The following is a 21185-nucleotide window of genomic DNA, read 5'->3' on the forward strand; positions in this document are numbered from 1 at the left end:
TATACCCATCCACATATGTGTCCCCAGCCCTGACCTCTCGGCTCCAGTAGCTGTTGCAGACCCGGAGAGCTCTGGAGACACTTGAGTTCCTATTGATGACCCCCTGGAAGTGGCAGCTGGCGTTTCTGAAATGCAAGGAGCAGGTTAGTGGTGACTGAGCCTATGAAACCCTAAAGTCCGGCATCAGCTCTGGTCTCCAAGGCTAGAGGCAAGGGCCCCAGGCCATTGCTTCCTTGAGGTGGTATGTGTTCAGGGTAGGTCCTGAACAGTCTGATTTTTGAAATGTCCCTCTCCCCACATCAGATCAGACATCTAAAAATGTAGCCTATAGTTTGCCACATTCCTCCCTCTCTCTCTTCACATATATATGTAGGTAGATAGAGAGATATAGATATATAAAATCTGTCAACTGAAAGAAAAAAATCCACAACATAAGAGTTATGAGTTTCAATTTTATTGGTGGACCTTACTGAGAACTATAGCCCAGGAAACAGCCTCTCAGTAACTGAGGGGACTGCTCCAAAGAGCATACATATATGATTTTGGTTAGGAAATGGGTGCAGTCAAGCATACATCTCAGTAAAATGATATTGCTGGTCACAAGGATCAGACATATTAGTTAATGATTTTGTGTTTTACTATTTATGGGAAGATGCAAGAATCTGGGTTCATTACAATTTTTTTCTTGAACTATCTCTGTCTTTCTACCTGCTTTTTTTTTCTGTTTGTTTTTGTTTTTTTCTAAACTGTCTTTCTGTTTTTCTAAAGCGCAGAGTGCCTTATCCTGTTTTTTGTCCTGAATTCCTTTACACAGTGCACTGTCAGAAGGCAGCTTTAGCGACTAATGACTTGATCCTTGCAGAAGTGAACAGTGGGAAACATTCTTTATATATATAAATATATAGATAGATAGATATACACATTCTTTATATATGTATATAAATTACAAAATTTAAAACAGATTAATTATTCTTTTGAAATTACTTGTTTATGGATAACTCAATTACTGCAATTTCTTGACCATCATCAGCCATATCCTGAAATTGGCTCTTGAATAATGTAAAATGTTTTTTTTTTTTTTTTTTTTTTTTTTTTTCTTTTTAGGGCCGCACCTGTGGCATATGGAAGTTCCCAGGCTAGGGGTCGAATCAGAGCTGTAGCTGCTGGCCTACACCACAGCTACAGCAACACAGGCTTCAAGTCAAGTCTTCAACCTACACCACAGCTCACGGCAACGCCCAATCCTTAACCCAATGAGGAAGGCCGGGGATTGGACCTGAGTCCTCATGGATACTAGTCAGATTGGTTACCATTTTGCCAGGGTGGAAACTCCATGAATCGTTTTAAATTATAATGCAATCGTTAAAAAAAAAAAAAAAAAAAAAAAGACTGGCCTGCTTTACTTTATATTCTTTTTTTTTTTTTTGGTCATGCCTGTGGTGTGTGGAAGTTCCCAGCCCAGGAATAGAACCCTCGCCATAGCAGTAACCTTTGCCACAGCAGTGACAACTCTGGATTCTTTTTTTTTTTTTGTCTTTTTGCCATTTCTTGGGCCGCTCCCGCGGCATATGGAGTTTCCCAGGCTAGGGGTCTAATCGGAGCTGTAGCTGCCAGCCTATGCCAGAGCCACAGCAACGCGGGATCCGTCTGCAACCTACACCACAGCTCACGGCAACGCCGGATCGTTAACCCACTGCGCAAGGGCAGGGATCGAACCCGCAACCTCATGGTCCCTAGTCGGATTCGTTAACCACTGCGCCACGACGGGAACTCCACAACCCTGGATTCTTAACCTGCTGAGCTACCAAGGAACTCTTATATACTTTTAATGTAATATATGTATTTTTAAAAGTTCCATTTTCTTTTTTTTTTTTTTTTTTTGTCTTTTTGCCATTTCTTGGGCCACTCCCGCGGCATATGGAAGTTCCCAGGCTAGGGGTCTAATTGGAGCTGTAGCTGCCAGCCGAGCCGCATCTGCAACCTACACCACAGCTCACAGCAACGCCAGAGCGTTAACCCACTGAGCAAGGGCAGGGATCAAACCCGCAACCTCATGGTTCCTAGTTGGATTCATTAACCACTGCGCCACGATGGGAACTCCTGGGGGTCCTTACTTTATGAAGAAAGAGAGAAGATAGAGGAGAGAGAAAGGAAGGGCCCCCAGATTACAAGGAATAAAAAGGGAAGTGCTGACACAGCAGCTGAAGGCTCTCTAATTCTGTGTATTTGGGGAAATACAAGCTGCAGGAAAGTGGACACGAAGGTGCTTAAAAGCTACAATTATGTATGTTTTTAAACAACTGTTGGTCTTCTTCCCCTCCATATTCACTGTTCCCCGGGAGAATGGGCACACTTCAAACTGATAAGCTTGTCCTGAGGGCTCCTAAGGGCAGATTTTTCTCAACTGTCACCTTCCCCTTCCAAACACACAAACATCTAAGCCCCTCCCTCACCTCATGTAGACGCCAGGGGGCACCATGGTGGAGAAGAACTGCTCAGAGGCTGCCAGAAACTCTGGGGAGATGCTGGGGTCCAGGAAAGGGCGGTATCCTTGGGGGTAGTGGAAATGAGAAAGAGGACTGGTAATATTTAGCCCTTAAACCACCCAACCTTCTACCAGACACACACCATAAAAGCTCCTACAAGCTCTCCATCCTCTCTCCCCTTCCCCTCACCTGTATACTCCTGTGGCATTTTCCGCAGAAAGCTGGGCAGCCACTCATACATAGTGATGCTCTGAGGGTCAAGAGAGGGGAAAGGGGAGGCCAGCGCTGGAGCTGCTGTCCTGAAGGGATCTGAGCCCAGGAAAGGCCTAGGTGGGAGATGAGGACCAGGCTGGGGCAGTCAGGGGAGAGTCACTCAAACAGGAGAGGGGCAGAGGTGCCTGTCCCCCACAAGGAACCAGGGGGTCGGGGAGGGCGACAGCTAAACAATAATCACTAGGAAATCTCTTGTCTAAGTAACGCTTTGCCTCCTTGTCATTTTCAGGGAGACAGTAGCTCTCGGGGAGGGGGAGGGGTGTTTCTCCGTGGGGTTGTGCAAGGAGGGACGGCTCTGGGGACCAGGACGTGGGCGAGGAGCCTTGCGACTGACCTGGTAGGTGGCGATGACCCTCTTGCGCGCGTGCTGGAAGAGCTCCTCGTCCCCCCAGAGCGGGTGCTCGCGGGCCAGCTTCTGCGCGCACAGGTTGTGGTAGCGGAACCAGAGCAGGCCCAGCGCCTGCAGGAAGGGCTCGCGGTTCCCTTGCTCCGCCCCGAAGGCTGCACGCGCCGCGGGGACGCAGGGGAGAAGGTGAGCGCCGGTGGGACCGAGGCGGGTGCACCTCGCCGACCCCCGGCCCGCGTCCCCGCCCGGCCTCACCGTACAGCCCCTGCGGTCCGCGCTGCCCTGTGGCAGGGTCGGGCGGCGTCCACATGAAGAGCGGGTCCTGCGCCTGGCGGGGGAAGGCGGGGTCGGGCCCCGACGCCAGCTGCCCGCCGGAGAAGCTCCGCAGCTCGTCGCTCCAGGAGTGCGAGGAGCCATAGATGGCGCTGCCGTCCAGCCAGCCCGTCACCTCGTTGGTCTGAGGGGACGGCGGGAGCGGAGGTGGGGGCTGAGCCGGGGGTCGGATGGTCGAGGCGGGTCAGGGAGGGCGAGGGTCGGGCGCGGGTGGGAGCCTCTCCCCACCTGCCTCGGGTCCGGTCCCTCGGCCCTGCCGCCTGCCCTGCTCACCAGGTCCCGGGGGTTGCTGGGGCTCTGTCCGGTGTTGGGATCCCAGCGGCTCCTCTGGAAGGGCAGCACCACGTCCCCGCTCTTGTGCGGGTCGAACACGGGGTCTCCGGGCGGGATGTGGATGTTGAGGAACTCGGCTGGGCAGCCAGGCTTTTCAATGCTCACCAGGTCCGAGAGCACGTGGTAGCCTGCCCGCAACAGGGGAGGGCGTGGTAGGGCCACTCAGCCATGTATTTGACCCTCTCACCCCTTCCTTGAAGCTTCAAAAGCCTCAACAGCCATTATGGGCAAGTCTAAGCCTTGACCTCCCCACCCCTTCCCAAACCTCTGTCCAAACTGTTTTCATTGTCAGTAACTGGGAGGTGCCCAGTGAGGGTGCCTAGGCAATAGGGCTGGCAGCACCTGCTCTGACATGCAGCTGGGAACAGCCTTCCTAGAGGCTTCCAGTGGGACCCTGGAAAGCAAGTGTGGCACCATGGATGGCCAGCAGGAGTCAGTCACTGTGGTCAGGGTGGCTCCCATTTTGCCAGCTCACCCCAAGTGGTATTACCAGAATCAGAACCTTGCCCTGAACCTGTCCTAGGAGCCCCAGGGGCAGAGTGAGAACAGAGTCCCACCAAGAGTCCCTACCAGATTATTTCCATGCTCCTCTATCCCCACTCCCATCAACGGCTCAAGGTGGGGGCAGATCCCTGTCTCCCCTAACCAGACATTCTCTCCCTGCTCCCACACCTACCCCAACCCATTGCCTCCCCTTGCATTTCTCAATCCCTCCCTCAGACCCTCCATCACTTCTCTCTCTCACTCCCTGACTCCCCCCTCGGACCCAGAGGTGTCCAGCTAGTCCTACTGGCCTCCTTTCCCCAGAGGTTGAGTCCCTTACCAAAGAAGACCCCCAGCACTGTGCGGTTTCTCAGGGAGGCCTGCCCTGCAGGGCCCCTCATGGCGGTGTTGCTAAGGTCTCGGGGGTTGGGCAGGTGGGGCTCTCCCAAGGGCTGGTACACACCATCTGCATAGCTGGCTGGAACCAGGCGCTGCAGCCGAGAGCCTAGAGAAGCAGGGGCAAGGACAAGGATGAACCCTCAGGGAGGCCCCCCTGACCTCTCTCCCAGGCTCTCTCCATATCACAGATCCTAAAACTTAGGAACAGGTGAGCCTTTGCTGATACCTGCCAGCCCTTGGCCCTTAGCAGTGGATACCACCCTGATCCTGGGGCTCTGTCTCCACTTGGCTCTCACTTACCTTTGCTGCCCCACTTGTGCTCCATGAGGTTGTTGTACCACCCATCAAATCGCTGCACCTCCCATGAAATGGAGTTCCGAGCTCCTGTGCGAGAACAGAGGGAAGGGGCAGTTTGAATAAGTCAGTACATGAGAGCACAGGCAGGCCTGCAGGATATGGGTCTTGTGGGGCTGGCACTTGGAGCAGCAGAAAGTGGACAACCAGCACAGTGTGGGAAGTAGGGTATAAAGGGAGATCACCCAGGACAAAGTGATGCCCAAACTCAAGCTCAATTTTTAAGGCTACTCAGTGAGGAAAATATGGCCAGGAGCACTAAAGCAGTGGTAGCCAGTGTGTGCTGATAAGTGGCCTCAAAGAGGAAGAGGAGGGTGGAGGAGAACAGTGGTGATGGGCAGGGAGCTTTCCTACTGCCATCACACCTTTGCTCCCTGCGGGACACAGCAGGACAGAAACTACTGCCAGTCCTAAAACATCATGCAGAGCAAGGACCAGCCACTCTTCCACCTAGGCAAGGAAAGACATGTCATTCCGTGACTCATTCCTGGGCAGGGGCCGTATGGAGAGGGGCTTGGCCCTTTCCTATTGAGCAGAGCCCAGAGTAAGGGCATGAGCCATGGGCTATGGCTTTGAGGCCTGCTGCTGCTCTGGTCTTTTCCCTAGTTTCTTGGGTGGGATCAGGGACCGCCTGGTCATGTGGATAACCTTGCCACCTCCTCTTCCAAGTCATCATGTTCCCCATATAATTCCTCCTATTGACCCTATTATATTCTCCAAAAACTAGGGTCTAGGAGGAAGCACTCAGCTATTGAAGGATGAACTCAGGCAGTGGGAGCAGAAGGAATGATCCACAATCAGAGATGGAGCAAGAGTCCTTTTGGTCAGTAAAGCAGATGACCAGCCAGATTCCTTTCCCCAAACTAGGAGGCTATAGGGCTAAGGCTCCCTCTCTGCTTACCTCAGAGAACAAAGAAAAGGACTCTCAGCCAGAAAGACCCATCCCTCTAGTTATCTCTCCCCTCAGATCGAGGACAGGATCTCAGAGCTACCTTCCTGCCCCATGCTAGAGGAGTACTCCTGTGAGTGCCTACATACACTCATCAGGGGGTCTGAGAGGGAAGAGGACTCAGGGCCTGATGTTGGAGCAAAGAACTAAGGATCCAGGACTTGGGGCAGGAACGAGGGCAGCCACATACATGTGATCTCTAAAATAAGATGAACTGGTGGCAGAACAAGGAAGGCACCTCTTGGGGAAGGTATAGGGGAGAATGCTTCTTGGGAATAAGAGCCAAAACCTGGGGGAAAAAAAGGGAACTCCAAGGCCAAGGCAAGGAGAGGACTGGGAGGAATGAGAATGTGAGCAGTTTTGGCCAGGGAGAAGCTGCAGGAGCCATCTCACCATCCTATTGCCTCCAGCCAGGACTGATCATTCCATAGATCTCTGCTTTCCCCTCTTGCATCCCCATCCTGATGATCAAGGACTTGCTCTTTTAACCTAATTTGTGGTACCTTAAGCCCAGTTTTCTCCTCAGAGACCCAGACTCTAGACAGTGGCCTCAGATTCTAGTAAGAGGCTGTCCAAATCTGAAGTAACAAGATGAAACTCAAGGATTTTGTTGGGTTTTGTTTTTATCATATTGCTTTAAAACATTGTTGGAGTTCCTGTCTGTCGTGGCGCTGCGGAAACGAATCTGACTAGGAACCATGAGGTTTGGGGTTTGATCCCTGGCCTCGCTCAGTGGGTTAAGGATCCAGGGTTGCTGGGAGCTGTGGTGTAGGTTGCAGACATGGCTCAGATCCCGCATTGCTGTGGCTGTGGCTAGGCCGGTAGCTGTAGCTCTGATTCAACCCCTAGCCTGGGAACATCCATATGCATGGGTATGGCCCTGAAAAGACAAAATAAAAAAAAGTAAAAAAAAAAAAAACTAAAAAGAAACATTGTTGACTTCCTTTGGGTCCAATCTGATTTCAAGATCCTTTTCTATCTTGTGTGTCTAATCAGTTTTTTCCTCTATGAGGTCAGGGGTCCTTATTTTATTTTATTTATTTATCTATTTATTTATTTATTTATTTACTTACTTACTTATTTATTGTCTTTTTGCTTTTTTAGGGCCGCTTCCTGCGGCACATGGAGGTTCCCAGGCTAGGGGTCTAATTGGAGCTGTAGCCGCCGGCCTACACCAGAGCCACAGCAACGTGGGATCCGAGCCGCGTCTGCGACCTACACCACAGTTCACAGCAACGCTGGATCCTTAACCCACTGAGCAAGGGCAGGGATCAAACCCGCAACCTCATGGTTCCTAGTTGGATTCGTTAACCACTGTGCCACGATGGGAACTCCTGGGGGTCCTTACTTTATGAAGAAAGAGAGAAGATAGAGGAGAGAGAAAGGAAGGGCCCCCAGATTACAAGGAATAAAAAGGGAAGTGCTGACACAGCAGCTGAAGGCTCTCTAATTCTGTGTATTTGGGGAAATTTTTCATTCCATTATCTACCCATCTAGTGCACACGCTTGAAATGAGCACCCATTCTGTGCAGCATGCTGTGTTAACTGAGGAATAGGGATACAGAGGTGAATATGACACAGCTTCTGTGCTTGGAGGATCCCAGAGGATGCTGGTTTCCTCTGCCCCTAGCCATGCTTCTCCTCCAATCTGTACTCACCCATGGGCATCCATGGCCCAACCAGGAGTGTCCATGCCAGAGCCAAGCGGAAGCCCATGATGAAAATGTTAATAGGGCTTAGGTATTAGAACACCTTAAAATGGAGACCCTAGAAAAAGACAAAGGACAGAAAGAATGAGCTTCAACATTGAGCATTCAGAGTCAGGATGAGGCCGCTGGAGACCCCTGTGAATCCAGGCATGGGGCTGGGCCAAGGCCACAGTGTGTAGTGAATGGCAGGAGACTCACTGTCTCCAAAAAATCTTTCATTCATTCAACCTTTGATAAGCACCCACTACATAGCGGGCACTGATCTAGGCACTGGAGATTGACAAACAAAGCAGACAGAAATCCCTGCCTTCCTGGACTTTACCTTCTAGGATTAATTGGAAACTTGTTTGGCCCAGCTTCCTGCAATGTGTGCTCCTTGGGCAGATCCTTGCTTGGGGGCCAGAACACGGGGTTGAGGCCAGGATACTGTGCTGCTGCCAGTCCTCTAGCATGATCTTAGGGAAGTCATTTATCTCTTCTGGGCCTTGATTTTCTATTCTGGCTACAGGAGTAAACATGCCTGAAAGGTCTACTTCCTAGCCTGGTGGCCAGAATTAAATGTGAGAATGAGGTTCAAGGCAAAGCAAGAAAAGTGACAGGTATTAGGTAAATGTGATATAAAGAGGATGGGATGGAACATGGCTTCTCTGGGTGGACTCAGAAAGGATGCAGCCGCCATGCTCATGTGTTTGGTGCTGGCCTTCTGCTCTCACTCTAAGCCAACAAATCACCTAGGGATGACAGGGATACAGAGGCAGCAGGGGACTCAGGCTGGGACTCCTGAGTGGTGCAAGGAGTGCCTAAGGCCATCAAAGACCTCTGAAAGGTAATGGAGACTGGGGACAGGGAGAGGCTGGGAAACTATCTAGTAGAAGAAGGTGGGAGCTCAGGGAAAGCCTCATCTCTAGTCAAACCCTCAGGACTCCTGGACAGGTTGTCTAGTCACAGAGGAGGGAACCTAGAGGAAGATCTCCTTCTCACTTGCCATCTCCTATGAAATGAAAAAAAAAAAAAAAAAAAAAACAAACTAGACCCGGTCATAATTCAAAAGCTGAGCATTCCACCCCCTCCACCCCCATAGACCGTCCAGAAGCAGGCCTTTGATAGTGCATGAAATGCAGGGCTTTGGATGGTTGAAGCCATAATGGTGGACATGCTGAAGTGGCCACAGTGGCCCTTCCCTGATCAAGAATGTCTTGTCCCTCCCTCACTGCCACTATGTCTTCAGGATCCTTGGCCCCAGCCACCAGTGTACCACTTAACTGGAAAAAGCATGCAGTGAACTCAGGCCAGCCTGTGGGGACCATCTGAAGGGGAAGGTGGACAAGCTTAATAACCACTCCTTTTGGATGGCTAGCCACAACCATTTACACAGCAACACCAGTTCTGTAACTTCCCAACAACCTTGAAAGGAAAGCACAGCCTCATGACAGAACAGTGAAACCACAGGTACTGGCAGAACCAGGAGAGAAAATAGGCTGCCTGGTTCTTGCTCCACATGGCTGCTTTTCCAGCCTAAAGTCATAGAGTGGTGTGACTTTGGGGAAGGGGAAAGATGAGTCAAGGCCATAGGTATTCCAACTTGGCCTCAGGGGAGGGGGTGCTGAAAGGGAAATCTTGCACTCTAAATGTTCAAAGCTCCCCCCCCCCACGATGTGCTGGTGCCAGGAGGAGCTCCAGAGAGAGCCCTTAGGCCCAAGCAAACTAGGCCACCCCAAATTCCCTGTTCCCAAAGAACCCAGCCTCCCAAAACCTTGGTGGAGTAGAGGATAGGCCCTTACGGGTTTCATTTTAGCTTCAGGCTCAGAACAGATGGGTCAGGAGGGTAAGAAGAAATTCTTCCCTCAAAAACGTGGCAGAACTGGGGCACTCGCCACCGTGGTCAACACCCCCCCTCCGCCCGCCCACCCCCCAGCGCCTGGCCCCGCGGGCTGGAGAGGCCCTTCCGAATCTGACCTGTGACCACCCTGATCTCTCAAATGTCGACAGCAGATTGGCTCCCACCTGAGACTCCTGCTCGGGTCCAGCTCCGTCTCCGGCTCTGTGCGCCAGGGCGGGCCGGGCTCAGGGGTGAAGAGGCGAAGGCGCGCCCCAGTTCTTAGGCGGGGCTGGGCGGGGCGGGGTGGAAGGGGATAGAAGCAGGCGCGCGGGGGGAACCGCCGAGGTGCGCCTGGGGAAGCCGCGCGCACAGTGAGAAGGCACCAGCTCGAAGGACTCAGATCGGGTAGATGTCGACTAATGCGGCCGCGTGGACAGCGAAAAGGGCAAGTCTGCTTCTACAGGTTTGCTGGGGCTGAGAAGAGGGCAGAAGAGAGGAAGAGGGTGCGAGAGGGCGAAGGAGGCGCTCCCCAAATCCTCCCCACACGGGCAGATCTGGGATCTTAAGACCAAAAGGATCGGTAGACGCCCGCAACCCAAGCCAGGCATTCGAACAAGGCATCGGTCCTAAGACCCTGTAAAAGTCCGTGTTAAACCCTTCTCCGGAGTTCTTTATGAGATCTTGGGGTTCTCACCGATCTCGAGCCCCGCCCACCGCCCCGCCGGATTGCATTGCTAGGTTTGTGCCAGAACTGCCCGGGGGTCTGCAAGGGGCAAAGAGAAAGAGGGGCTGGAGGGATGACTGCAGAGGAGATGGTTCTCGTGCACCGGTCCCCTTTCTCTGTCCAGACCCGGACCAGTACAAGCACAGCGCCTAAGAACCTGTGGTGCGGTCTGAGAACATTGAGAGCGACTTGAGGTGGAGTGGGGAAGCACCCGGACCCGGTTTGTCTGGTCATAGATTAGTATTTAAGTGAATTAGAAGAAGAGTAGGGATTGGAAGGGAGCCCACCAAGAGAGAGGGTGTGCGGTTTTGGTGACAGAATGTCCAACCTTGTTCCTTCTTTATCCCACCCCTAGAAGTGCTGCGTGTGAGGTTCCATCAGGAAGAGGCAAGTGGCGCGGGACTGCTAGGCACGCGTTGTTTAGAAGAGTCGAAGGTAGGAAAACAGTAGTCCGAGTTTGAGCGGCTGGGGTGGGGCTGCTGGGGTCAGTGAGGTTGGGTTGGGTTTTGGGGAGGGCCTTGAAATGCTGCCCCTGCCCTGGCCCTAGGGGACCACTCCCAGCCTCTGCCCAGATCAAATTCAGATCAAGTGGGAGTTCAAAGAGAAAGTTCCATGAGAAATTAAGAAGAGGCAGCAAATAAACAAAACAACAAGAAAAAACTTAATAAAGCCAAAAGGTTTACAGACAAATCTTTTTCTTGGTTTAACTGGAGTTTAGATAGTTTTGGCTGACATGATTCAGCATCCCTGGGCTTACCCACCCCAGCTCCCACCCAACTTTTTTTTTTTTTTTTCCGTCTTTTTAGGGCCACAGCAGGGGCATATGGAAGTTCTCAGGCTAGGGGTCAAATCAGAGGTGTAGCTGCTGGCCTACACCACAGCCACAGCAATGAGGGATCAGAGTCGCATCTGTGACCTACACCACAGCTCACAGCAACACTGGATCCTTAACCCACTGAGCAAGACCAGATATTGAACCCACATCCTCATGGATACTAGTGAGATTTGTTACTGCTGAGCCACAATGGGAACTCCCCAACCCAACTTCTAAGATTTTGTTCTATTTCTTCACTTCTCCTTTGGTGCAAAAGCATACATACACATGCCCACACCTTCTTTGAGAAAAGAGCCTGGGACAGGATCCCCTTAGGCATCCAGAGCTGTAAACTTGTATGGGGTCAACCCCAACCAGAGAAATAAATCATCACATTCTGGTAGCTATGCATCACTAGTCAGAGCTCTTAGTGACCCCAGGCATGTCTCCCACTCCCACTTTGGAGAGAGTTAGTAATCTTTATGGGTTTCAGAAGAAGCGAGAGACAGTCAGGGAAAGACTTCCCAATGAAATGCCTGTGAAGTTACCAGAGAAGCCATGGAGCCTTAAGAAAGCACATAAGAACTTTGAATGCTTAAGTCCGGAGCTTGTACTAGGCTATATTTTCTTAGAGATTGTAACTTTATTTCTTGCCCATGCCTCATACACACACAGAAACCCTATTTCATCTTGTGGTAAGTAAAGAATGGGTAACTATCTGAAATACAACTGAGCATGAGAAATGCTTTAGTATTTTAAGAGGATTCAGAAAGAGAAAAAGGTGTTCCTCACGTCTCCAGCCAGGTGAGAAAGGAGGACCCCCAAGTGGGAAAGCACCTCAATTTTGTCACAGGAGCCTCAGATGGAGGATTTTTGTGTCTAGATGTCTATGTTACTTGGAACTCCTTCCTTCTTGTGTCTATATTTGTTTATAAGAACATATAGGTGTATGTCTGACTGTATCTTGTGTTTATTTATATTAATATATACCTGTGTCAATATTACAGTCATGGTAGTCGGCTAGGGGAGAAGTGGTGGAGTAAAGATTGACATGAGATTTTTCTCAGATTAGAAGAAATTCTACTGTCAGACCCTCCTTGGCAAACCAGAGATGTTCCCAAGGGAAACTACAAGCTTTACGGGAAAAGCAGAATTGCTGGGCGTGGTGATGTGTCTTTTCAGTGCCACCTCTTCATGCAGGAGGCCTGTTAGCTTAATAATTAAAACCAAATTATGATCAGGTCATCAAAAATTAACTTTAAATTGGGCAATGTAGATAAAAGAAGGCCTAATTCATTAAATTTAATAGGATAAAATTAAACAAGGCCCAAGGAGGAGGTCCATATGGAGACATAAATTTGAGAAGCATCAACTCTTACTTTTGCTTTAGTCATCTTTAATAAATATTTTGGAGAATTGGAAATAAGTTAACATTGTTATTCTATACTTAAGATACAGAAAGCTTTTTGTTAGTATTTCTTTGAAGTACCATGTTAATAGAGATGAGCCATTCCTATAAAATATTTTATAACCTCTCTTTGACATAAATGCAGGAGTAGTGTTAATACATGACCCTGACCAAAATATTTCACACCATTGTTATTGGGTTATATTGCAAATATTCATTTTTGAAATTCTAGCGTATAACATGTACTCTTACTTGAATACTATGTATTCAAACTTGCTTTATCTTCCTATCTTATTAACCATAATAGTCTACATTTTACAGCCTTTTCTAAAAAATACGGCCTTCCATCAAAATTGCAATGGCCTCGGTCTAGGTATCATAAATAAAAAAATTCTTAGACCAATAAACATCTGCTTTAAAATAAGTATTGCTGTCACTTATTTTATAAAATAATCCTCAAATTCTTATTCATCTTCAGCTAGGGTTGAAATATATGTTTCAGATTCAATTGAACATAAACACTCATGCTTGAGAGATTCCAACTATTGAAAGAAGCTTTCTGAAAATGTTGTGAAAGCACTAAAATTTGACAGGGTTGGTCAGATCTCTTCCTGCTCAGTCCTTAGCCCTGTATTGGCTAAACTTGTTTAATGTTGAATGAGTGTGGTATAAAACAGTGAGGGAGAATAGCTCCCTCTTATGTTGCAGAATGGAAATGCCACCAGTAAGGAGGGACTCATTCATATATTCATCCATTCCATCCACAGACTAATTAGTAAGTATATGCTACATACAATGGATGCAAAGAAGGAAAGACAAAGTTCTCGCCCTTAAGGATATTAGAAGCCAATAGGTTCTAGATGTTCAAACAATGAGAGTACAAAGTAATTATTGTGATTGTGGAGGTATGTTCAAAATGCAATCAAAACATTAGGGAACATCCACCCTGGCCTGATGTCAGAGGAATCTTTACCAAGGAGGTAATTCGAGCTGAGACTTGAAGGGTGAAGAGGAGTTTGCCAAGGGAGGAAGAGCATTCCAGGCAGTGGAACTAGCATATACAAGGCATGAAGACTTGAAAGAGCATGCCAGATTCAGGGAGAGGCTTGAAGTTTTGTATGGCTGGAGATATGTATGTGCAAAAGATGGAGATGGGAGTTGGGGTTGGAGGGAACCAGATCACAAAGAATTTTGGGTGTAATGGTGAGGAAATTAGATTTAACCCAGAGCAAAGAAAGGAAATGATTATATTGGCTTATCAGAAAAATTGTGCTGGCACCAGGCAAGATGGGATGAGGTTGAATTAGGGCAGAGGCAGTATGGACAGAAATGCATGGACAGTTCCAAGAAGTATTTAGGAGGTAAGGTGATCCAGTTTTCTGGCTTATTTGATTGATGAGGTGGTGATGCCAAAGAGACAAAGAAAACAATAAAAAGCAGGGTGGGCATCAGTAGAACAGCTAAGTGAAAAATGTACTGTCCACAGAGTAAATGGCTCTTTTTTTTTTTTTTTTTGTCTTTTTGCTATTTCTTGGGCCGCTTCCGCGGCATATGGAGGTTCCCAGGCTAGGGGTCCAATCGGAGCTGTAGTCTCCGGCCTACGCTAGAGCCACAGCAACGCGGGATCCCAGCCGTGTCTGCGACCTACACCACAGCTCACGGCAACGCCGGATCGTTGACCCACTGAGCAAGCGCAGGGACCGAACCCGAAACCTCATGGTTCCTAGTCAGATTCATTAACCACTGTGCCACGACGGGAACTCCATAAATGGCCCTTTTCTGTTTGGAGCCCAGGTAGGAGGTCTCTGTGGAGACATAAATTTGAGAAACACCAGCCACAGGAATGTACGAGCTTGTCTAGGGATTCATGAAGAGTGTTAGAAGAGAACCAGGATAAAATCCTGGAAAGCGTAAGCATTTAAGCATGGAGGAAGGGCTAGCAAAGGAACCACAAGAGGGAGGGGCATACGCAGAAGACCCAGGAGGACATGGTATCATGGAGGTCCAGGGAGGAAAGCTGAGGGAAGAGGAAATACCACAGAGAGGTCAAGAAAGATGACAAGTGAAAAGTTCCTTTAGATTTAGCACTTTGGTAAACTACTGGAGAAGTTGGGGATGGGGGAAAGCCAGCTTCCTTGGGCTGAGGAGATAAGGCAGTGGGAATACATAGACCATTCTTCCAAAAGGTCTGGCTGTGAAAGGGAGAGGATGGGAAAAGAGAGTAACTGCGGGGGACCCAAAAGGTCAAGAGAAAGAGTCCCTTTTCTTTGAGTTCTTAAGATGGCAGAAATGTAGGCATATCTTTGAGAGAAGGAGTCAGCAGAAAAAGAGAAACTGAAAAGTCACCAAGAGAAAGTGGGGGGCAGGTAACTGATAAGAAAGGTAGTGGTGAAGGCAGGCAGGACTGGGGTCAGAGCCCAACAGGAAAAGAGATTCCTCTGGGATGGGAGAGGAAAGAAAAAAAGAAAAGAAAAGAAAGAAAAGAAAAAAAAGCAAAACTTCATGTTAAAACTGAGATGTGGAAGTTATTTGACTTGCCCAAAAGATAGGATTAAAAGTTTAAACTGGGTCTCTGCTCGGTACCATGCTACTCCCCCCACCCCCCACCCCCCCATCAGAGATAGTACCAGGAGGTAGCCAACCAAGGAGAGGCAGAGGCTGGGAGCTATGGTGTATTATAGAGAATCACAGAAGTTAGAACTAGAATGGATCCTGGAGAGCATCATATCCAATTGCAGATGAGGAAACCAAGGAGGTTGTTATTTGTCTGTCCAGTTATAAAATCAGTATATGAAGAGCTAGGATTAGAACCAGAACTGATTCCAGCCCAGCGTTCCCTCCAAGAAGGATTGGAGAAAGAGAAAAATGGAGTAATGAAATGGCCCCTCTTTCCCAAACTTGAAGCTTACACTTATTAAAAGTATTCTGTTCCAGGTACTATACTTAACATTTTACAGACACAATCTTGTTTCATACTCACAATGACCCTATGAGGCAAGCATCATCATCATCATCCCTATTTTTAAAAGTCTATGCTTGAGGTCAGGTAACTTGCAAGGGGCAAAGGCAGAATTTAAATACAGACCTGCTTAACTCCCAAGCTTATTCTTTCACTGTATCACTTAATAAGATACTACCTGGTCAGACTAAATTATGGAGCTTCCTGGGTACCAAGGCCCCAGATCATACACAGGGAAATGAGCGGAGCTAGGTTCATTGATTATAAGATGCACTTTTTTTTTCCTCCACATTTTAACATCTCTGAAATTGCAGTATATCTTACCAACAATGGCTGTCATGGTTTAATTGATAATGATTCTCTCTCTCTCTCCTTTTTTTTTTTTTTTTTTTTTAAGGCCAATCCCTGCATATGGAGTTCCCAACCCATGTTCTCATGGGTTCCTTACCACTGAGCTACAACAGGAACTCCCATCTCTCTTTCTTTCTTTGGGGTATATAAAATAATAGCATGTCTTGCAATCCAGTCTGGATTTAAAAAAACACAGTAAATTCAGGTCCTATTTTCCCCATAGCCTGTCTGCAAAGGGACAAACTAGAGCTAAACTGGGTCTGAGAACAGAGGATGGACAGAAAAGAGCTTAGCAGGGTTTGAGCTGAAATTAAGCCTGGGAATTTAAATCAAGGAGGAAAGCCACTGTTGATGATGTGTGGGGTAGAAGGACCTCTGGACCCAGCCTGGTGAAGGGCAGTCTCCTTCAGTGCTTGTTGAGGTGAACTCAGTTCAGCTTGATTGTTCTGGAGTTGCCAGAGCAGAAGCCAAGAGCTCCAGAAAGCTGGTCAGACCAGTGTGGGCAGTGCTAGGTCTTGGAATCAGCCCCCTGATGATGTAGTTGGATTATATACTTAGCAAAGCTGTCTGGCCTTTGTTCCTTTGGGGACTGAGGAAGAAAGCCAATCTTTTTGTAATCTGTACCATTTTTTAGCCTTAGGCCTTCCCTTGATAGTAAATATAGTTCTTTTTATGTTCTGTGACCTTCTGTTTATGCTGGAGGCCTGAGGGAAATGAAAGAGAATTATATTTCTTAAGACCGTCCCAGAGGAAGCAGAAGAGCCTCAAGGGTAGTGGTGGCACTGATGTATGGGACCTGGGGGTTAGGAAGGGAGCAGCAGGCGACAGAGACTGATTGCCAAAACCCTCATTCACCCACAGCTAAAACATGCATGGAGAGGTGATGGCTGAGGGGTAGTGGAACGGCAGTAACAGTGGAGTCTGGTGAGCTCTGGAGAAGAGGGGTCTGGTTTATTCTCTGCTGCTCCAGCATGGAGAATAGTGCCTGGCACGTAGAGGCCACTCAATAAACACCTATTGTTGTTGTACAGCTTCCACCTCCCACTGAACAACCCCACCAAAATGGCTGCTTTTGGACACACCTTCCCTTTCTACACTGGCCGCAAGCCGACCTTCCCAATGGACACCAGCTTGGCCGTCATCATCGCCATCTTTCTGACTTCACTGGTCACTTTCATCATCCTCCTGCCAGGCATTCGGGGCAAGATGGTGAGAAACAAAACAAACCCCAGAGACCTCAGCCCCACAGAGACCTTGGCCTCGAAGGGAGGGGGCCGGACTTTCTGGTTACAACCAGTTTTAGGAAAAAGATTCTAGTCCTGAAAAGTATTACCCACTCTCTCAGCAGAGAGCTCCCTATTTGTTGATTCAACAAAATATTGAGAACATATGATGTGTCAGTCACTCTGATCTCAATTGACTAAGTGACCTCAGTTTTAGAACACCCTCCCCAAGTCTGGAAAGAAAAGGCAGACTTGGAAGGAGGGTGCTCCATCCTAAACCCACCCACCCTGTGACTCAGAGGCTGTTCTGGATGCTGCGGGTGGTGACCAGCTTATTCATTGGAGCTGTGATCCTGGGTGAGTGTGAAGTGCAGCTGATGTGGACAGCTGCCTCTATCCTGTCTAGTTCCCTGCAGCGGCCTCTTCTTTTCATGGGTTTTCCCGTGGCAGCAGCCTCTGCTTCAGGGTGGGCTTCCAGACACTGGCCCCCATACCTCCCTCTCTGTGGTCTAATCCTCTCACTCTTGCACTTGCCCTGAGAGGTGCAGGCCCAGGAAACCATGCTGCTTACATTTCTTCAACCTTCCTAAAATTTTTATTCAGAGGAAAGCAAGTCAAAATGAGTGTCTGTGGGGAGAGAGTCTCTGGAGGCTGGAGGGAGAGAATGGTGGAAGGCTACTTGCTTTGCTTTGAGGATTAGGCAGTAGGAAAAACAGAAAATCTCTAGGTTAAAGCTGTGTTTGCCCAGCAGTTTTTTTAATGTTAATGTTTCCTCCCCCAGCCGCATGAATAGCTCTCTTTAATTGGCAGAGGTGTGGAGGTGGGGAGGAAGGAGGGAAGGGGTAAGAGGAGTACAGTCAGGGGAGATCTTGGATTTTCACTCATTTATTCATTTATTCATCTCATACATATTATTGGCAGATTTACTGTAAGTCAGGTCCCAGTCTAGCTAATGATATAATTATGAATAAAACAGAAATGGTCCCCTTGTAGCTCTCCCTCTAATACAGCAATGTCCAGACCCCTATGTCCCTGAAAACCTCTATGTCCAATTCCCCAACTCCAGCCATGAATTTCAGTTCTGAGTGGTCTGTGGGCCAGGTCAGCACCAACATGTCATACAAGGCCTTCAGTTCTGAATGGATCAGTGCCAATGTTGGGCTTCAGATCGGGCTGGGAGGAGTCAACATCACACTCACAGGTGAGGGATAGCTTTTGTATTTGAGGGAGGGGAATGGTGCTCTGTGTCCTTGAGATCTAGGTTTGGGGTGGTCTAAAGAGGTATAGGATGAGGAAGGGATGGTGGGAAGGTGGGAAGGGAAATTCTCAAATGCCTTCTCTTATTTGAGACCAGCACCTGTCCCTCTTGCCCACTGTGGCAAGCCTTTACCCAGATAAATACCCACTCTGGCCCTTGGGTCCCTGCTGAGCACAGCTGCTCCATTCCCCAGGGAACCCAGTGCAGCAGCTGAATGAGACCATCAACTACAATGAGGAGTTCACCTGGCACCTGGGCGAGAACTATGCTGAGGAGTATGCACAGGCACTGGAGAAGGGGCTGCCAGACCCTGTACTCTACCTGGCTGAGAAGTTCACCCGAAACAGCCCATGTGGACTGCATGGCCAGTACCGCCTGGCAGGACATTACACCTCGGCCACACTATGGTGAGGGTGGGATGGAGGCCCTGCTGGCCTAGATCCAGGAATGGGGTGTCTACCTATCTCTCTCCACTCATGAGGAGCTCCCTGGTGGGACAGTCTGGCACCAGCCACCATGGTGCTTGGTTGGGAAGCCCATGCCAGGAATCTCTACTTCATCTCTTTGGGGTATTCCTGGGTCCCTGAGCCTCTACCTGGGACCCTCTGGGTAGAAGTTCACCCCAGGTAGAGGTGCCTGGGCCAGCCTTCACCAGGTCCTGGCCCTCCAGGGTGGCATTCCTCTGCTGGCTGCTGGCTAATGTGATGTTCTCCATGCCCGTGCTGATCTACGGTGGCCACATGCTGCTGGCCACAGGCATCTTCCAACTGTTGGGGCTGCTATTCTTCTTCATGGCAACGTCACTCACCCCACCCTGTCCTCTGCACCTGGGCACTGCTATGTTGCACACTCATCATGGGCCTGCCTTCTGGATCACGTTGACCACAGGTGAGGCCCAGTCCTACAGACAGGCAATGGAAGGCTCAGGGTCAGACCAATTATGTCAGTGGGGCTGAGGGTCTGCCTCTGGGGACTGGGATATCTTTCCTCTCTATAGAGCCCCCTCCCTATCATATCCCTTATCTCCTGGTTTCCCTTCCTTAGGTCCATGGCCCTTCCCTCCTCATATAGGCCTACTTCCCTGTGTCTTATCTCCATCTCTGCCATGTTCCTTGACCCCTCTTTCTTCACTCAGCTCTTTTCCAAATCTTCTGATCTCATGTCCCCTCTCTCTTCACCCATTCTTCTCTGTGTCCCCCATTTCTAGAACCCTTCTTTGTCCCTAACTCACATAGCCTTAAGTTGCCCTGCAGTTTTAGTTTCCTATCCTGTCCCACGGTGTCTGCCTCCTCATACCCTTTCCTACATCTCTTTCTCTGTGTCCTGCTTTTCCCGCAGGGTTTCTAGGTTTCCAGAATTCTGTCCCCACCCCCGCCCCCGAAGTAGCTGAAGGAGCACTGGGTTTGGCATCCAAAAACTCAGAACAGCAGAGCCACACCAGCCTTATGACCCTAAGCCAGTCACCTCTCAGAGCCTAAGTTTCCCTGAAGCAGAGACACTAGGCCTCCCTTAAGAGGTGTCCTGATGCTCTTAAGATGTTCTTGGGAGGGTGTTACTCTCACTAAAGCCCAATATTCGTTGCCTCATCCCCAGGACTGCTTTGTGTGCTGCTGGGCCTGGCCATGGTGGTAGCGCATAGGATGCAGCCCCACAGGCTGAAGGCTTTCTTCAGCCAGAGTGTGGGGGAGGAACCTGTGCTGGAGAGGAATCCTGAGGAAGGGGGACTCCTGAGCCCTCGCTATCGGTCCACAGCTGAGAGTCCTGAGCCCCAGGACATTCCTCTGTCAGAGGCTTCCTCTGAGGTACCTTGTGAAGATCCTGATTGTGCCCTGTGAGGTTCCTCTTCCTGGTGGCTACCTGGACTGCCAGTCTGGCTTCAGACTTTGCCCCATAAAACCACCAGAACTGCCTACAGGATGGGTTGTATCAGCCTCTCTGCCCCAATCTGTAGGTGGAGTAGAAAAAGAGGCTCTACCTATTGATATTAAAAAACAAAACAAGGAAGTTCCCATGTGGTGCAGCAGATTAAGGATCTGGCATTGTCGCAGGTGCTGCACAGGTCACAACTGCAGCATGGGTTTTGATCCCTGGCCTGGGAACTCCCACATGCTGTGGGTGCAGTACAGGGGGGGAAAAAAAAAAAAAAAAAAGAAGAAGAAAGAAAGAACAAAAAGCCCTAAGGTGCTGAACAGACATTGGGACTGCCCCATAAACCCTGTTGTCATGATAAGACCAAGCAGAGGCTGCCCCTGTTTCTGCACAGCAAGCAACTCTGCCCTCCTTTGGTACTTTGCCTCTTCGAGGTGCCATTTACTGAAACCCAGCTTCACCTACATAATGACTTATGTGTGTGGGAGGTTACAATGTGATTCTCCTATGGTCCCTCTCATTCCTCTGCACCTCATTTTCCCTTTTCCTGGGTCTCTTTTGTTCTTCCTTTACTTCCCCAGCTTGTGTGATCTCTTGGTGGAATAAAAGCACTGCAAGGGAGAAGTAAACTTCTTGGCCCAGATCTAATATTAACTGATTGTGCCACATTCTCTGAGCTTCAGTTCTCAAACTTGTCAAATAGGAGTGTATTGTAGGATTTGCCAAAGACCTAAAAAAATCCCAGGATTACATCTTTATGCCTTGCTGACAACTACCTTGGCCCTCAGACACCACCCCTTTAGTGAATAAACTGAAGTTAGTGAATAAACTCCAAAATGCCATTTCTTCCTAGCGTACTCAGGTGGGCCAGCAGAGGAGGATCCCACTGGCCCAGTGGGGGGATGACCTACCTGGTCACTGCTACCTACCTAGAGCCACTTGGGGAACTCAGGAAGATGTGGCTTCTACCAATTCTGCTCTGAGCTCACTAGAGGGCACCCTTTTCCAGAGCTTTTCCGGGGTTACTCTGCCTTCTTCAAACAGAACTGACATCGGTGGCAAGGCAGAGCAAGAGTGTACTAGGCTGCCTCCCGC

General features: G+C 49.1%; 2 protein-coding genes across 30 annotated transcripts in view; one reads left to right on the top strand and one right to left on the bottom strand.

Moving 5' to 3' along the window:
• Nucleotides 1-21185, bottom strand: part of DUOX1 (dual oxidase 1) — a 44531-nt gene that overhangs the window by 22865 nt on the left and 481 nt on the right. For 8 of the 25 annotated variants that reach the window (XR_014836531.1, XR_014836529.1, XR_014836530.1 and 5 more), the window contains exons 2-8: nucleotides 7615-7723; nucleotides 4954-5037; nucleotides 4595-4759; nucleotides 3712-3899; nucleotides 3094-3562; nucleotides 2454-2550; nucleotides 35-125 (exon numbers count right to left, since the gene is read on the bottom strand). Coding sequence is in view for 12 of the 25 variants with exons in the window: in XM_085009751.1 (XP_084865877.1) it covers nucleotides 35-125; nucleotides 2454-2550; nucleotides 3094-3562; nucleotides 3712-3899; nucleotides 4595-4759; nucleotides 4954-5037; nucleotides 7615-7672 (1152 nt within the window). In the remaining 13 variants the exon portion in view is untranslated. 25 annotated transcript variants of the gene reach the window in all.
• Nucleotides 3251-20919, top strand: DUOXA1 (dual oxidase maturation factor 1). 5 transcript variants are annotated; one of them, XM_085003099.1, is made up of 8 exons: nucleotides 3251-3585; nucleotides 10564-10643; nucleotides 16772-16949; nucleotides 17263-17320; nucleotides 18030-18164; nucleotides 18415-18628; nucleotides 18892-19109; nucleotides 19815-20919. In XM_085003099.1, exons 3-8 carry the CDS (start codon nucleotides 16803-16805, stop codon nucleotides 20054-20056), a joined length of 1014 nt encoding a protein of 337 aa, XP_084859225.1. In that variant the 5' UTR covers nucleotides 3251-3585; nucleotides 10564-10643; nucleotides 16772-16802; the 3' UTR covers nucleotides 20057-20919.

This window comes from Sus scrofa, chromosome 1 (assembly GCF_054392235.1).
Source record: "Sus scrofa isolate SSC_HxYL_T2T_F1_AM1 chromosome 1, Sscrofa_HxYL_maternal_Yorkshire_Landrace_v2.0, whole genome shotgun sequence".
Lineage (NCBI taxonomy): Eukaryota > Metazoa > Chordata > Mammalia > Artiodactyla > Suidae > Sus > Sus scrofa.

Excerpts from the sequence above, each read along its gene's own strand:
- DUOXA1 (XM_085003099.1), top strand. The coding sequence starts at position 16,803 with ATGGCTGCTTTTGGACACACCTTCCCTTTCTACACTGGCCGCAAGCCG. Across the intron at positions 16,950-17,262 it reads CAGGCATTCGGGGCAAGATG|AGGCTGTTCTGGATGCTGCG; the intron begins GTGAGAAACAAA and ends CCTGTGACTCAG. Across the intron at positions 17,321-18,029 it reads CATTGGAGCTGTGATCCTGG|CCATGAATTTCAGTTCTGAG; the intron begins GTGAGTGTGAAG and ends CCCCAACTCCAG.